An 18,053-nucleotide genomic window follows, 5' to 3' on the forward strand; every position below is an offset into this window, starting at 1 on the left:
TACAATCTTCCTTGAGATTACAGGAATATGATGACTTACTTCTTAATCCATCCTGTATGGATTTAATTATATGTTAGTCACGGTCCTGAAAATTTAGAATCCTGTGGGGCATTCTAAACAAATCAATGTATTTAAAGTTTGCAGAATGCTGGCTGTCACATCCCCACAATGGCCTGTATTCACCATAGATACCATTCATTACTACCTGTATATCGTATGTTATTCATTTTATTTTACCAGAAAAGAATAACACCAACAATTCAAAAGGGACAGGCTGAGAAGTTAAAACCAGGAACTGAAAAAGTAGTTAGGCTCTCTTTCCATCCTGTCTCCTATTTAGTGTTTCAAGATCAGAACATCTAGAAGGCACTATTTAAATGTCTGATCTCTGAAATGGTAAACAATGTGGACTCTCCATGAATGGGTAGAGAAGGAAAGAATGAAAGTACATATCTGGTAAAAGGAAGCCCTAAATGTTCCCTGTGTTTTGGATTGGCCTCATCCATCTGACCTACCCAAATGTATTAAGGATTTACTAGACTGGTATGACCACAAGTATTTATTAAGCTTGGGAAGTATAAAAGGTACTGATAGACAAGGTCAAGATAAATTTTATTCATAAATTGTTTTGTACAACTACATAAAGATAATGATAGTAATAATAGTAATCACCATCATCATGACAATAAAGAAACCACCATTTTAGCTCCCATATCATAAATGATAAGCAGGAAATATTTCTTTTTTTAAAAAATTTAATTTAATTTTATTTGTGAACATACTGTACAGAGGAGTTACAATTACATGGGCAGGATAATGCATACATTTCTTACCAAGCATTGCAGCCTCCTCCTTTGTTTACCCTTCACATCCTTTCCCAGCCTCCCCCCTCCCCCCCATCCCAATCCTATTCCTTCCCCCCCACCCCTACCCCCCCCCCCCGCACCGACTTTGTGAAGCTCGTTTTGGACATGACAACTTGTACTTCTCATTGTTGCAACAGGTCCACCTATATCCTTAAACAACTGGTTTTTCCCCATCTCCTCCACAAGTTATACTGACATCAAATATAGTGAAAGCAGGGGTTATACTGTGGGGGAGGGACATACAAAGCAACAAAGAGATAATCTTATAAATGTGTTAGAAACACATGCATGAAAGAAAAAAACATTAAAATACACATCTAAGGGTTCATGCAGGAAATATTTCTCTCTCTCTATTTCTCCCTATTTTACTCTGTTAAATCCTTGATGAAACTTAAAAATATACTAAGAATTCCACCAAGTTTGTAAGAAATCTTCCTAATATAACAACTCTAAGGAAGTATTCACGCTTACATATTGTTACCACTTTTCAACATGTAATATTCACTATTGAATATTTGTGATTTTTATCATATCTGAACTTCTCCAGCTAAACAGCTAATATTTGTCCATCTAGACACAATATTTTATGATTCATGAAGGATGCATGAAAATAATTAGAGCTCTTTTATTATGAAGGTATAAGCCAACTTCAAACAAAGAACCATTTTTAGTCCCTTCACACCTACACTTTTCACTAAAAACAGACAAGTAAAACATAAAAGCAAAGTCTGACTAGCTTTCCTGGCATAATATTCTTCAAGATGCTGAAAAAGAGCCATGTTTCACCAACAAATTGCTACATTATTAATCCATGTGAAATTGCAAGAATATTTAGGTCACCAATGACTCAAAATTGGATATTTAGGAAAAATAGGAGTTTATTATCTTGTGAAAAAACAAAGTATATTATACATTTACAAAACAAAAACTAATTTTAGGCAAGACCTGGAGATAAATTAATTCCACTCTAGTTGATTTCTACTTAGCCAGGAAGGTTATACTAACATAGAATATGCAGTGAGGAAAACTCAAATTTCTGACAGGATATATAATAATCAAGAGAAAAAGTCATCTGGTTAATAGATGTTTCAGTCTTTCCTTCAAAGTACATATTGGACACCTTCAGAATTGTTTCCAAATTTTTAGCTTTTTTTCCTGTGTCTTGGTTTATGTGTATTTATGCTTCAAGATCTGGCAAATTTCTTTTAATACTTACTTTCAGCAATAAAATCAAACAAGAAATAGGATCACAGATAAAAGAATTACAGAAAGAATTCATGAAGTATAGAGACAGAGATTCTTAATGTTTTCTTTATTAGATTTATGTCTCAAAGGAAAGACATGAATATGAAACAAATTACTAAGAAAGAGAGAGCAGACTAGAATAAAATACAGTGCCATCTATTGGAATGTCTATTTATAACACAGTCTTCTTACAGACTGCACCTAGCTAACTGTTCAAGAATAGTTTTCATCTATTGGTCAAACAACTTAAAATGTTAATGGTATCAATAATGATAGCAATAAAAGCTTCAATTTAAGTGATTAATGAATATTTGCTGATTATGTCCCACTTATTCAAAATTCATAACAATTAAATGGCATAGAGACTATAATAATCTTATTTGATAAATGAAAAACCAGGAGCAAAACAAGTACTATGTTAGACACCATCAATTTAAATGGATGAATTAGAATTTAACGCCAATATGTAGTTGAATGTATCAGAGCCCAATAGTTTTACTTTTATTGTGTGCAAGTACCAGTCCTGGGGCTTGAACTTGAGACCTAGTCTCTGTCCCTAAGCTTTTTTAGCTCAAGGCTAGCACTCTACCACTTCAGCCACAGCTCCACTTCCAGCTGTTTGGTGTTTATTTGGTCTCACAGACATTTTTGCCTGAGCTGGCTTCAAACCAAAATCCTCAAATCTCAGCCTCCTGTGTAGCTGAGATTACAGGCATGACCCACAGGCACCAAGCTTTACCTTTGTTTTATGTAACTAGATACAGATGGGTAATTCTGTTACATATTGGACAGAGGCCAGCAACAACAATTTCAATGCTGAATTAATACACACTTAAAAGTATTTAAAACCTTCACCTCATGTAGCCAGTATACTGCTGATTTTTCCAACAAGTGTCAGTTGTGATGCCATTAGTACATTTTGTTGTACTGCTCACTTTGTCAATTATTCATACATGTATTTTATTCATACACTTAATTAGAAAGCAATCAAATTACTGGGAATTTGCTTTTAAATATTTCTAAGACACAATTCTTTATAAAGAAGAGTATAAATAATAAAGAACTCATGAATCAAACTCAACTTTAGTAGACATGTTAGCTATTTGCTGGGGAGAAGGGAGATTCTTTTCTAACAAAGCATTACAGAAGGAATGGTCTGGTATGAGAATTACCTCATACTGTGAGAATTGTGAGAAACTAAGGTTTTAGCATGACTGGTTTCAGCTTCAGTGTCTGAACTCTATAGAAATCTCTTCTCTCTCACTTCTGGCAGCTGCCTGGAGTCACTGGTATCCATTGATATGCTATGCATCAAGACAGTTTCTGCCAGAATCCAAGGAAACCAGGCAATATCAACAGCCATGAAAAACTGGATGAGAACAGGAAAGCCTGCTAAAGCTCCTTGGGGCTGTGAGGACCTTCCTGACACCTTGATTCCATATTGCCAGAAATACAAAATGCATTTCCCTTATTTTAAGCTACTCTGTTCATGGTAATTTGCTATGGGAACATCACAAAAGTCATACAGCTTATTGATGATTAGGTTTCCTCTTCTTGGAATGACCATTTCTCTCCTTAATCATTTTGTGTGGGACCAATTCCCTTCCATGGTGCCGGGTAGGAATTTTGCACACATCTTAAGAGTTCTACGCCTTTGTTGATTATGAGTACCATAACAGCTTCCTAATCTTTGGCAATCTCTGTCCCTAGTTGGGTTAGTCAAGCTTCACAACCCTGTCTCCTTGGTAAATTTTTCCCTCCCCAGTCCAGTTGGTGAAGCTGTGATGAAACTACATTTGATTCTTCAATAATCTAAAGAAGATTGCTATGCCTATCAACTTAAAAGCAGTAAACATTGTTCTTCTTATGCTAAAGATCAGGGGGGGAAAAACCCTGTAATCCAGACAAAGGCCATATTAAAGTCATATGCCCTTGAATAAGGTCTGAAATGTATAATAATTATGCCTTAAAAATAGAACTGGGCTACTGTAGCGGAAAAACTGGGCTACTACTGTAGGGAGTGATAAAATGTTTGCCTAGCATGTATGCAGCTTTGGATTAGATTCCTAACACTGCATTAGAGAGAAAGAGAGAGGAGAGAGAGAGAGAGAGAGAGAGAGAGAGAGAGAGAGAGAGAGAGAGAGAGAGAGAGAGAGAGAGAGAGAGAGAGAGAGAGAGAGAGAGAGAGAGAGAGAGGGTAGGAGGTTACAATGCTTGAAAAGAGATGTGCTCATTATCTTGCCCATGTAATTGGAACTTCTCTGTATGGTATTTTCACAATTTAAAAAAAAAAGAGTGAGAGAGGAGGAATAGAGAAATGGGAGAAGGGGAGGAAAGGGAGGGAAAGGGCAAAAGGGAAAAAAGGAAGGAAAAGAAGGGAGAAAAGAAAGAAGAGTTGGTTTCCTATGAAGAAAGATAAGTTCATCTTCTATAGTCAAAATTTTACTAGCAAAAGAATCAAAATCTCCCACATAATCATCCACAGGCCAAGATAAAGACTACAACAAAAAAAACCCTACAGATTATACATACTTTGGTACAAAGCTCCAAAGTGAAAATTCTCAGGTTCTGCTTTTAGTGTGGCACAACTGACTTTTGAGGTCATCCACCCTGATCCTGGCAGAAACAATAATGGCATGGTTTTGCTCTTTATGATTTTACTACTAAGGGCCATAACTTCAATAGGAAAAACTCTTTTTTTTTTTACTTTGCAGTATACTCATTAAGGCAAGGAATAAAACTTGGTATTTAGAAATTTACCAAAGGTAAATTCAAAATGTTATCACCATAAAAAGTGAAGGATATATAGATTGATTTGATTTACTTATTCCACATTGAATGCATATACTATAAACATCAAATGGCATATCATAAAAATGTCATATTTGACAGCTAAGATGTAAGTTATAAAAAATAATCTGAAGTCATGCAAATATTTACAACCTATCTACGCTGGTTATTTATAAATATTGGCACAGAAGTATTTGTTTTATGCTCCCAGACCTCATTGGGATCTGACATAAAATACATATAGTATGCTACCTTTTAGATATCTGCAACAATGTGGCTTTTAGGGAAGAAATTGTAGACCTGTAATCCTCTCCTTTAAAGTTCTCTTCAAAGCAGGCCAATAACCTTCTGCCTCCATCACTTCCACTTCCACTTCTACCTCTACTCACTCCCAGAAGAAAAAAAAAGCCCTTGTTAAGCTAACAGTGTAGCAGGCCAAAGGACACAGGGCTCCTGGGCTGTTGTAACTGCAAGAGAAGGGAAGGAATATATGCCTGGTATCTCATCCCAGCCTTATTAACTAACTAAATCACTAAAGGAACAGGTCAAAGGTGGAGAGGGTCCACAGGCATCTGTTGTTATAATACAGGGGTTGGAAGGTTAGTGGCTATAAGAGAGAGAGAAGCTGATTTAAATAAGAAAATAGATTCCATAATTAATAACACAGGATTTAGTCTCAATTTGGAATGTGAACATGTTTTGAATTCTACTAAACACACAATAGCACTTCCAATGTTGACAGTCTGTAACCTTTATGCATTCTATCTGATTTGTACCTTCCCCCACAAAATTTCCACTTCAAAGGAATTTATAAAGAATGAAATGGCAAAACAGACTCCTTTTGTAATATGATTAGGACTTTTTAAATGTCTATTTGCATTCATATTTGGAATTCAGCATATGCTTGATCCAACCACTTATCAACATATCTGACAATATCTATCTCCTGCTTTTTATCATCTTGAATTATTTTCTCAAGTAGCCTTCTCAGAACCCAATTAAAAAGTTATCTCTTCTTATCAGTTTGGTCCCATCCAGTAAGAAAAGATGACAGATAGTTAGTAGCAATACTTGTAGTCTGACAACTTCAAAATGTGCAAATTGAGGGTACAAATGCATAAACAAACTATAAATAATTTTCATGTTTTAAAAATATTTTTGAGTATAAAGGGACATTCATGGATAAGATTATTTTTAAAAATTTTACAAACATTGTAAGACACATTGGCACTAGAAAAATGACATTAGCAAAATTTCAGGACCTTTTATTCTAAAGGAAAATTGAAAATAAATCACATATATAACAAGTCTTATATTGTTCTATCTGGAAGTTATCTTAGAACTTAGAAAGTATCAATTAATTTTCATAAGCAAAGTAGATAGCAAAGATGTAATTTCTTGATTAAGGAGATCAGACAATATCCTAATGTAGGAAATATACCTACACAACATTTACCAATCAGAATCTTTTCACCCTTCCAAAGTTTACATTGGAGAAGGCATAATTACTGCCCTCACGTAGAAAAATTATTGAGCAGCAATAATGATATACTATTTAGTTATGCTAAACACAAGAGTCTATCTCCAAAACATATATTTAGTTTACTAAAGCAGAAACTCTGTAGAAGTAGTTTTACTGTCATTACACAATTCAACTAGTACATCTTACCTATTTAAAAACTTTCTTGTCATCATTATCTATTGTACTCCTACATATATGAAAGTTTTTGACATGGGGAAATGATAATGAATGTACCTGTTTCCCATCCTTCTACCTGCTTCTCTTCTGCCTTCCCACTTCCTTTCATCAGACTGATAAGAGAGGCCAAGTTCTCCAGTTATAGAAAGGTAGAAAAACCTCCAAAACAGAAGATGGAATAATGAAAAGCCACATATGGAATGTTCAGGTAATCACCTGTACTTTTCCCTACTGCTAAACACCCAAATGTGTATAGGAAAATTAAGTGAAATAGGGCATAAAAGTTAAGAATGGAATGAAACATGACTGTGATAAGGCCTTTGCAATCTAAGCATTACCACACAAGATTTAAAGACAAAACATTACAGAACAGAGAAAGTGAAGTCCTGACCATAGAGAACAGCTGCCTCTAAACGGACATCTGGACCTGACCTCTGACCATCAGCTTGTCTGTGACCAAAGTGAATAGAAATCATTGAAGCAACCTGTTTTTCTAGGAAAGAGAATGTGTTAAAAATCAGTAAACTCTATTCTGATCTCCCCTCCAGTCTGGCTGCTATGGGTTTGGATATGTGCGATTGTCGCAAGGTGGTAGACTTCTAAGAGGTCTAGAGGGAAAACATTAGGTCAAATGGACAGTTACCCTCACAAAAGATTAAGATCATTCTTTGGAAGCCCCGAGTTAGTTCTCAAGGGAGTCTTGTTCTAAGAAAAGCAAGGGTGGCCCTTGCCTTGCTCTGATTTACTGTTCTCTTATGCGGTCTCTCCTCCAACCATGACACCATCCACCAAAGGAGCCCCACTAAAGTCAGTACAGGCACCATTCCCTTGAACACCTAGAACTGTGAGCAGAATAAATGTTTTTCTCTTCACAAATTATCTAGTCTCGGTTATTTCAACAGGTGAATGCTTTTACAGATCCTGCCACATGCATGGTAATAATGTGTTGCCAATTAACATTCCCATAATAAAAAATTCAAGGACTACTACCTCATGCCCTTGTATGTGTACACAACTTTGAAGCACTACTAAAGGGAAATGCCAAAGTATTAATCCCTTCACACTACTGTAGATAGACTTGGCTTTCTTTGAATATTTACTAATAGGCAAGGGGAAAACAGGAGTTTCAGATATAGGAAAAGGCACTTACAATCATCAGTCAGTGCAGAGGGTCCTGGGCATGACAAGGAAAAGCTAGGGGAGGAGGAAAAAGGAGGGAAGAGAGGGGGCAGAAAAGAAAGGGGCCAGTTGGCTTGGTGTAGGGGCTCTGCATGAGGAAAGCAAGCTGGAAGGCCCCCATACAGCCTTTCCTCTACACTACAAGCTTGCTCAAACCATCCACTTCCTCCATCTATCCTTCTGTTAACATAAGTAGGGGGCCAAGTTCACACCAGGGCTACCACCTGTGAGTGCAGCAGAGCATGCAATGAAGCCAAGTTAAAGAACAGAAGCATACTGGGCATGGGGGAAGGGTGTTTCTCTCTCTCTCTCTCTCTCTCTCTCTCTCTCTCTCTCTCTCTCTCTCTCTCTCTCTCTCTCTCTCTCTCTCTCTCTCTCTCTCTCTCTCTCTCTCTCTCTCTCTCTCTCTCTCTCTCTCTCTCTCTCTCTCTCTCTCTCTCTCTCTCTCTCTCTCTCTCTCTCTCTCTCTCTCTCCTCTCTCCCCTCTCTCCTTCATATACACTTATAAACATTAAGTGTATTTAACTTCCCTGGTAAGGTCCTTCACATCTATCTGTAATAATCCGTGGTTTAACACCTTCTGTCCAAGCTATACCATCAAATACACACACAATTGTATAAGTTTGGCTAGGATGGAAAATCAATTCCTCCATGTACCACAGAGATTTTTAGAACAGAAAACTTACTAGTCAACTAAAATCTCAGCAGTCTACATAAAGGTTTAAATGTACATTAAAGTGCCTTAAAAAGTCACAAAAGTAGAACATTATCACATTACTTCATCAAAATCCTACGCAGCGTAAAGGCCACTGAGAAAAGAAAAATTACTTCTCTGAAAGTATTTGTTAAAATTAAAAATTATAAAGCCTCAGATAAGCCATTTTGTAGAGGTAAAAGAAACTTGCTCAGAAAGGGAGAATTTGCCAGGCACCAGAGACTCAGACTCAGGAGGCTGAGATCTGAGGATGGAGAGTCAAATGTTAGCGTAGGAAAGTCCATGATACTCTGCAATTAACCAGAAAAAAAAAATGAAACTAGAAGTGGGGCTGTGGCTCAAGTGGTAAAGTGATAACCTTGAGCAAAAAGTTCAAGGACAACACCTAGGCTCTGATTTCAAGCCCCATGATGGGCACAAAAGAGAAAAAAATAATTTGTGCAACAGAAAACTATAATTATTAAAACAAGCCTCCTAAAGTTAAGATTTAATTAAGTATGTTGTAAGTGATTTCTAATTTTGGAGCAATAGACTATTCCAATTCATCACTAAGTTGACTGAGTAGAAATAAAAGTTACAACTATCATAACAAAGGTATCAAACGAACATATGAGTAAACTCTTTTAATGACAGTAATGGTATATGATGGTTAAACCACAATGTCTTTAAATAAAACTACTAGTTATAATTTCTAAGTGTGAATTGAGAGGAGAAATCAAATATTTGGGGACAAAATTAAGAACACAAGAAATAACAGTAATGCTACTATAAATATATATTCTTAAATATACCTTTATATTAAAATTTTTGGATAGGGGAAAACCTAAAGATGTCTTCATTGATGTATATACATGGAGAGTTTCATAATCTTATAAATCTTTAAAAACACTGTACCTCAAAGCCAGGCGCTGGTGCCACAAGTTCATAATCCTAGTTACTCAGGAATCTGAAATCTGAGAACTGCAGTTCAAAACCAGCCCACATAGGAAAGTCTCTAAGACTCTTATCTAAATTAGCCACTAAAATGCCAGAAGTAGAGCTGTGGCTTAAGTGCCAGAGTACCAGTCTTGAGTGAAAAATCAGAGACAGTGCCCAAACCCTGAATTGAAGCCAGTGGCCTGGCACAAAACAAAACAAAACAAAAACAATGTATCTCCTAAGAAGATCATGAGGGTGAATCAGCTAGACATTGACTGAGGTTTATTGCCTAGATTTTTTATGAGCCCTGTCACACATCACCCACCCACAAGACATATCAATTGAAATTCATTATTGCTATTTTAAACACAATTAAATTTATTGACATGAAGCTGACTTTTTGATACATTAAAAAGTGGAAAATATTATCACTTTTATATGATTCAACTAAAAAGTATCCTGAAACATAGTATATGTCAGTATGCTACCATGCTTAATCCTACTCATCACAGTGTCATGAGAATTTAATATAGAGTCACTCTATAAGGCCTTTCACTTTCAAGTATGTAGTATCTAATCTCTCAACACAGAAAATAAAAATGGCATTCAGTCATTGCTGCATTCTAATCTGATGAAGAAAGAACAATTTTAATGACTCATGTCTATATATCTGTGTGTCCCAGCAGGCTGTAACCTTGCCTTATTCATCTTTCCATGATATTAGATAATACATGACTAGCACTCAAATGCTTGCTTAATTAGATAAAGTGTTTATCACAAATTAAGAATCTACACTTAGTGTCTACTATGTGTGCACTACTGGGTAAACCATAATTATATAAAAATTTCAGGCATTTAAACAGTTTGAGCTTAAAAAAAAGTAGCTCTTTTTTTAAGACACTAAATCTTAACTTACCACCTCATCATTCTACATATATTGCTCATTACAAACCTGGATTCCTATGCAAAAGAATGCTAGTCCAGGTTACTATGGGACTTCAACAACATAAATGAGTATGTTACAGGAACTGCAAAGGGGCAATGTCATTAATATGATTTACACTGTACCAGATTAAAACAAGCCTTTTGATAATTGTTCTGAAGATAATGACTATAAAAGAAATTAAGAGCTGTGTGCTGGTGCCTCATACTTGTAGTCCTAGCTACTCAGGAGGCTGAGATCTGTGGATCATGGCTCAAAGCTAGTCAGGGCAGGAAAGCCCATGAGACTTTCTCTCCAATTAATCACCAAAAAGCCAGAAAAGTAGAGGTATGGCTCAATTGGCAGAATGCAAGCCTTGAGCAAAAAAGCTCAGTCAGCCTCCATTCCCTGAGTTCAAGTCCTACAATTAGCAGCAACAAAAAAGTAATTAAATTTTATAGACTAAGCCAATAATGTACTAAGAGATCAATGAACACCTTGACTTATGATCTTGAATATTGTACTTTTTTGTTTTCCGAGAACTTTTTTTCTCCAATTTTGTGATTAAAGAAAAGTATTCAAAATACTGAGATTAGACCCAGTACCTATTATGAAAAAGTACAAGTGATTTCTCTAATGATTTCACCCCGAAATCAAAGCAACAACAAAAAGATTTGCAATGAGAAGCCTAAGGATAAAACAGATGATCTAGTAAATGTAATAACCAATAACCAAAGAAAATGCTTAACTGGCTTAAGGTGTCAGCTGAGCAAGCACAAAATTTTTTAACACTTTTGGGACCACAGAATCAAGGAGCAGGAACTTGTAGAAATTGAACAACTAGCACAGTTTTTAAGTCTAAATTAGGGTGAACATTCTGATTCAAAACACTATACACTTAAGTTTGTTAAGGAAATAACCAACAAAATTAAGATGTTCAAAGATATGTTACTTAACCTTGAGCTGACAAGGAAGTTAAAGTAAAATAAAGGAATCTAAACAACTTTTCCTGGAAAGATGTTTAAAGTTAAAGAACATTTCCTTGATTAATGTAAAAATGATCTTCTTAGGCAAAATCTGTTACCCAAATATACTTTCTCATCAGATATCTGCAGCAGAGGCACGGCTAGTGTTCATTAGGGCACTCTTGGTGTTATTTCTATCATTATGGAACTAGACACATGGATTAAGCCTATAGTCCTAATTAGGAGGTAGAGATCAGGGGATTGGGTATGTGAGGCTCCATCTTGATCAATGGCTGAGTAGGCTGGCACTTGCCTGTCATCCAACCTACATGGGGAAGCACCAATAGGAGAATCACCATCAAGGTTGGCCTGTACATAAAGGCACACCAATTAAAAATGTAAAAATTGCTGGCAAAATGTCTCAAGTGTTATTGCTCCCGCCTCACAAGAGCAAGGCCCCAGGTTCAAACCTTAGTACCAACCCCTCAAAATAATAGAAGGTTTATCTCTTTGTTGATGCTCCTTTAGTTAAGGAACCATGAGTTTCTGGGTCCCTAATGGTTACAGACACCATGTCCAGGATTATCAGAGTACAGTGGTGATATAAATTGCGGTGCTAGGCCAAAGTACAAAATGACAAGAGAAAAAGCCTAACAAAATGAGCACCTCAAAATTGTGAACAATGCGTGTGAACAAAATTCTCCCGTGAGCACAACAGGCAGATTTTCGGAGGCAGGTGAGTCTACAGATCACACTGACAAGGCAGCATAAAACCTGATGTCCTAAAGAGAAACAGGAATCTCAAACATGAAGCCATTTTCCAGGATTTTATGGAATACTTAATTTCAAATGCCTCCTTGAGAATATAAGAAATACAATGTGAACTCAAATAGCTAATAGCTAGTATCCAAGATAATAAATGAGGTGTGATATGAAGAGCTTGGTGCAAATTTAAAACCTCATTTCTCATTACTGGTTACTGGATTTCATCTATGAATGTTTTGACCTTTTTTTTAATCTCTTCCTGCCACAGGCTGCCAATCTTGGTTTACTTAGAGATGATCCATTCATGACAAAAAAGAAAAAAAAGAAAAGAAATCAGGCCTTTTCCATAGCATTATTTCAAAGTTTAGAAAGAGATTGTAAGAGGTCAAACATCCTCTGGAATATGAGAAGTAAATCGTATTGCAATGTGAAATGATACGAAAATTTCATAAAATCATTTCAATATTGATTGTCCCTGTTCCCCTTCTCTCTCTAACTTACATATCTACTACTAAGTGGTATGCTGTATAGATCAAGTCTAAAATAGTAAGGTGATTATACAGATAAAGCAAGAAATGGCTTATAAAACTCTATTTTCACAAGCCAACTGCATTTGATTTTTAAATAAATACTGAGTTAAGTATAAGGTCAGGGAACGAGAGAAAAATCATAAAAGGAGATGATACAAACCAATTGCTGTTAGGGGGAGAACTGGAACTCTTCCCAATTTTCATGAACAGGAGTTGATTATTTTTGTACGTTTTTTATTGTAAAAATGCTGTACAGAGGGGTTACAGTTACATGAGCAAGGTAATGAGTACATTTCCCATTGAGCGTTGTTGCTTCCTCCTTTGTTTTCCCCCTACCATCCCTTCCCTCCCACCTCCACAACTACCCCTCAGCCCCCCCCCCACCGTTGTAAAGTTCGTTTTCAACATAGTGTTTTGTACATCTCATTGTTACAATGGATCAATCTGCATCCTTATTTAGGCATTTTGTTTTTTCCCTTCCCCTCCCCGAATTAGAGAAATATATATATAAGATGCAGGGCACCGACATCAAATACAGTGAAAATAGGGGTTATATTGTGGGGGAGAAACATACAAAGCAAGGAAAAAAATCAAATGATACATTATAAATATGTTAGAAACAATAGAAAGAAAGAAAAAAGATATCGTCCCTATCTTGGGGTTCATTTCGCTTAACATCATCTTATATGGTCATATGTACTTAGCTTTTGGCCTTTTCTGCTTGTCTTAGACAGGTACTAGTTATTGCAAATAAGGGAAACCATGGGACCTAAATTTCTTTGGGCCTGGTTTACTTCACTTAATATAATTTTTTCCAAGTCTTTCCATTTCCTCACAAATGGGGCAATGTCATTCTTTCTGATGGAGGCATAGAATTCCACTGTGTAATTTTATATATATTTATATATATACACATACGTTTTATATATATATATACATATATATATATATATACATATATATCACACCATATTTTCTTGATCCATTCATCTACTGAGGGGCATCTGGGTTGATTCCATATCTAAGCTATGGTAAATAATGCTGCAATAAACATAGTTGTGCTGGTAGCCTTAGTATGGCCTTGTGGTCATTTGGATAAAGGCCCAAAAGTGGGATTGCTGGGTCATAGGGGAGCTCTATGTGGAGTCTTTTGAGGAACCTCCATACTGCTTTCCAAAGTGGATGAACAAGTTTACACTCCCACCAACAATGCAGTAAGGTTCCCTTCTGTCCACATCCCCTCCAGCATCTGTTGTTATTAGAGTTCTTGATTATAGCCATTCTAACTGGAATGAGGTGGTATCTCAATGTTTTTTGATTTGCATTTCTTTGCTCCAGAGGTTGAACATTTCTTCATGTATCTATTGACCATTCTTATTTCCTCTTCAGAGAAGTTTCAACATTCTCATCTAACCCTTCCTTCCCACCCCTTCCCTCACTTATAAAATATACATTGACTCTGGACTGAATTCTCTCCCTCACTTCTCTTCATTCATCTGAGTCAACAGGCCAAGGAAGGGTAAAGTACACTTTCCTGGAGATGTATTAGGGAACTTCTGATGTATATATATGCCATCCCCAAATTACAAACCTCATCCAGTAGATACTTTGTTTCTTACATGAAAATATTCCTGCCACAGGAAAGTTTGTACCACGGTGTCTCCAATTTCCCAATTTCTACTCATCTACTGTGTGACTGCATGCTATACTTCTTCAGCGGAAAGGTTGAAAGGACACGCACAATGGAAAGAACCATTTCCCAATGGCTCTGAAATGCTTAGGAAGTAAAAGGGAGCTCATCTAACTTAACACTTATTGGCAACTCACTGAAGTAGTTAATGACTATGTGTGAAAAGTGGTGCACATAGGAAATCCACGGAGAATTCCTTGTGAGTCACAAGGTAAACCAAAAGGAACAGTAAAACAGCAAGACAGTACTGTGCTATCATTCCTTCCAGAAGAAAAGAAAAATCAATTTACCCTGTTGGAATTAGTTATTGGCCTTAATTAGTCTAAGCTTAAGCAATAAAACAGCATAAGATAGCCATTTACTATTTGAAATTCTGATTAGAAAGGATAATTTAGATGTGTGGTCCTGAAGATAGATATATTCAGCTGTATCAATCACTGCCAGAAGATTTTTCTAAATAGTTTACTTTTCTAAAGACGTGAAGAATTTCCCATTCTGTTTATCTCTCAAAGTCAGGCTATGGAATTAAAGAGCTTTTAAATTGAGAAATAAAACCAACAATGCTTTAAGAAGGTGGCAAATGCATAAACCTTCTAATATACTAGAGAGTTTCTTTTTGTTACTTTTTAAAAATATTTTTAAGTAGTTGTATAAAGGAGTTCAATTGAACACATCTGTTTACAAGTACTATGCATCTTGATCAATGTCACACCTCCAATCAATGTCCCAAATCTCTTCCAAACCCACCCTTCCCTTCAATTTATCTAGTCACATTTTCACATATGTACATTGAATAGTATGACTATATTTGCCACCTTTTCTCTCTCCATTTGTCTGCCTCCCCTCATCTTCATCTCACCCTTTCCCAGCAACACATGCACCAAGTTCCTGGTATTCATTCTGTTAAACTATGAATTTGTTGTTCAAGGTAGTGACACTATTGCAATCCTCCACTGCTCATACCATACTTTAGTTGCTATGTTTATGTATTTATGTATATAACTCTATGTATTTTCATATATACATATATACGTGTGTGTGATTTAGATCTAACCAGAAGTTTCTTAAAATGGGAAAGTCATCAAACAATCTTTGAAAAAAGCACTACAGTGCTCTAATGTTCCTTAAGCTCACCTCATAGTAACTCCGAACAGCATTGCAAAATGCTTCATCAGCTATGATTTGGGTTTCCCCACTGAGGAAGGCCTGGAACCGTTCTTTCAGTAACTGCAATTGTTGTTTGTTAAGCTGTAATGAAAAAAGAAAAAATAATTTGATAACTGAATCAATACATATTGTAAGATCATTATTAAAAGTTACATTTGCTGTATATATATTAGATTTGTATCCATAGTTGGCTGTATGACCAGGAAAAGTGAAAACTAAAATAGTCTACTGCTTACACTTATGGTTCAATATTTACAATTTTATTAGCACAAATTAATTGTACAATGAGATGTCACTGTGATATTTACAATTTTCATACAATATGCTTGAAACAAATTCACCCCATGTACTGTTTCTTCCTTTTCATTTTTTTTTTTTTAAATCCAAGATGGGAACTCAACTTGGTACCTGATACTTTCGCTCACTGGCTAGTGCTCTACCAATTAAGCCATGCCTCCAACCCCATGTGATTCTTTCTTAACTACCCTTTCACTTACCTCCTCTTTTTAAGCATTTCTTTTCATCCATTAACATAATATGGTTTTGTAATATTCACTCACTTTACCCTCTCCTTTCCACCTCCTTCCACTTACTGATTATTGCATTCCACATTTTTTTTACACTGAGAAATTGCATATAAAGAAAAACATGAAATATTTGTATTTCTGAGTTTGGTAATCTCTTTTAATGTAACAATTTCCAGTTCCATCCATTTTCCTATAAGTGATAAAATTCCATTCTTCTTTATACTGAATAATGATATCCCATTATACATAGACAGTACATTTGATTAATCCAGTCCTCAGGTGCTGATCATGTAAGCTGGTTTCATATCTCAGTTACTGTAAATAGTGCTGCTGTTAGCAGGGGTATGCAGGTATCTCCCTTCTAGGCTGATTTACATTTCTTCAGATATATACTTAGGATCTTTTGGTAATTCAGTAGAATTACTGAATTAGTTTCATGAGGAAACACCAAACTGACTTCTATCGTTGCTAGCCTATTTACTTTCCCACCAACAATGTAAAAGGGGTTCTTTCCCCCACATTCACACCAGTCTTTGTTGTTGTTTTCCTAATTTCAGAAATTCTGACTAAATTAAGAATACCAGTTCTGTTTATATTTGCATTTTCTTTATGGCTAAGAATGTTGGAATTTTTATCTATGCATTTATTAGCCATTTGTGCTTTTATAAAGGGCTATCTGGTCAATTCATTTTCCCACTTATTACTTGAATTCTTTGTTCTTTTGCTCTTCAACTTTTGACTTAAAAAAAGTATTCTCAATAGTAATCCTTTGATAAATAGCTTGCAAAGATTTTACCCCATTCTGTGCACTGTCTCTTGATTCTGAAGACTGGTTCCCTAGATGTGCTAAAGCTTGTGAAAATTACTATATTACTGAAATCAGTCTATAGATTCAGTATAATCCCCAAGAAAATCCCATGTTATTTTTCACTGAAATGAAAAAAAAATCAAACTAAAGATTTATTTGAAAGCATAAAGAGAGTCTGACTAGCCAAACCAATCCTGGGGCTAGGGTTGGGGAGGAAGACCAATGCTAGAAGATACCATAATACCCAATGCCAAGTTATACTATAAGCCATAGTAACAAAAACAGCATGGTACTGGCACAAAAATAGGCAGGCAGACCATTGGAATAGACTTGAAAACCCAATAAACGCATATGGCTTGGGCCATATGGGAAGGAAAAACATATTGGAGAAAAGATAGCCTCTTTGATAAATGCTGTTGGAAAAACTGGATATCCTCATGGAGAAGATTGAAACTGGAGCCTTGTCTCTCACCTTGTATAAAAAATAAAAAAGATTTTAAAAAAAAAACTTAAAAGTAAGACCTGAGACTCTGAAAACATTATGGGAAAACATGGTGATATATGCATCGACTATTATTTTTAAACAGGATTCTTATTGTTCCAAATAGAAGAGCAAAAATTGACAAATGGGATGGTATCAAATTCAGAAGTCATGACTTGACTTTGAAACCTTTTGAAATTACTTCCTCACGTATTCCAACATCTTGATACAGGCGTGGAGTCCAAATTTCTACTCAAGGCAGAATTTCATCATTAGCATATCAATCTCTTTCAGAGAAAGAGAAGGGCCAAAATTTGACCGGAAATATAACTAATGTACAAAACTGTCAACTGCCCTGATTTAAATAAAAAGCAGAGAAAGGAAGAACTCTCCAAATGATTGGACAGGTTGGAACAAAAGGGGACAATGACAGAAGGAGTGCCATTTTAAGATGCATCATGCACATAACTGTTGAATTTAAACCCCTCTGTAAAACGAAAGGTAATTTTAAAAAAAATTAAAAATGACTGGCTAGGCAACACTTCAGTCACCAGATAATAAAACTACAATGATATAAAGGACAGAAAGGACCTTGCAAAAGAAGCTTCTGGAAAGAGTAACTGTTGAGTGAATAATCCAAAGTTTGGATTCCATGAACAATCATACATCAGTGCCTGGGCTGAGATACATGGAGCAATATAATGAGCCAAAGCCCAAGATACTATAGAGAGGTAACAAGGGAGAAGTGAGTGTCTCACTAAGCAGCAGATTAATAACCAAACTTCC

The 18,053-nt window shown here is 35.9% G+C and overlaps 1 protein-coding gene across 9 annotated transcripts in view; it reads right to left on the reverse strand.

The window, feature by feature from the left end:
* Positions 1-18,053, reverse strand: part of Cadps2 (calcium dependent secretion activator 2) — a 423,408-nt gene that overhangs the window by 302,786 nt on the left and 102,569 nt on the right. For all 9 annotated transcript variants that reach the window (XM_069996657.1, XM_069996656.1, XM_069996659.1 and 6 more), the window contains exon 2: positions 15,419-15,532. In XM_069996657.1, the coding sequence (XP_069852758.1) occupies positions 15,419-15,532 (114 nt within the window). The remainder of the gene's footprint in view (positions 1-15,418; positions 15,533-18,053) is intronic.

The sequence above is a fragment of the Dipodomys merriami genome, unplaced genomic scaffold, assembly GCF_024711535.1.
Source record: "Dipodomys merriami isolate MVZ:Mamm:240054 unplaced genomic scaffold, mDipMer1.0.p SCAF_5, whole genome shotgun sequence".
Lineage (NCBI taxonomy): Eukaryota > Metazoa > Chordata > Mammalia > Rodentia > Heteromyidae > Dipodomys > Dipodomys merriami.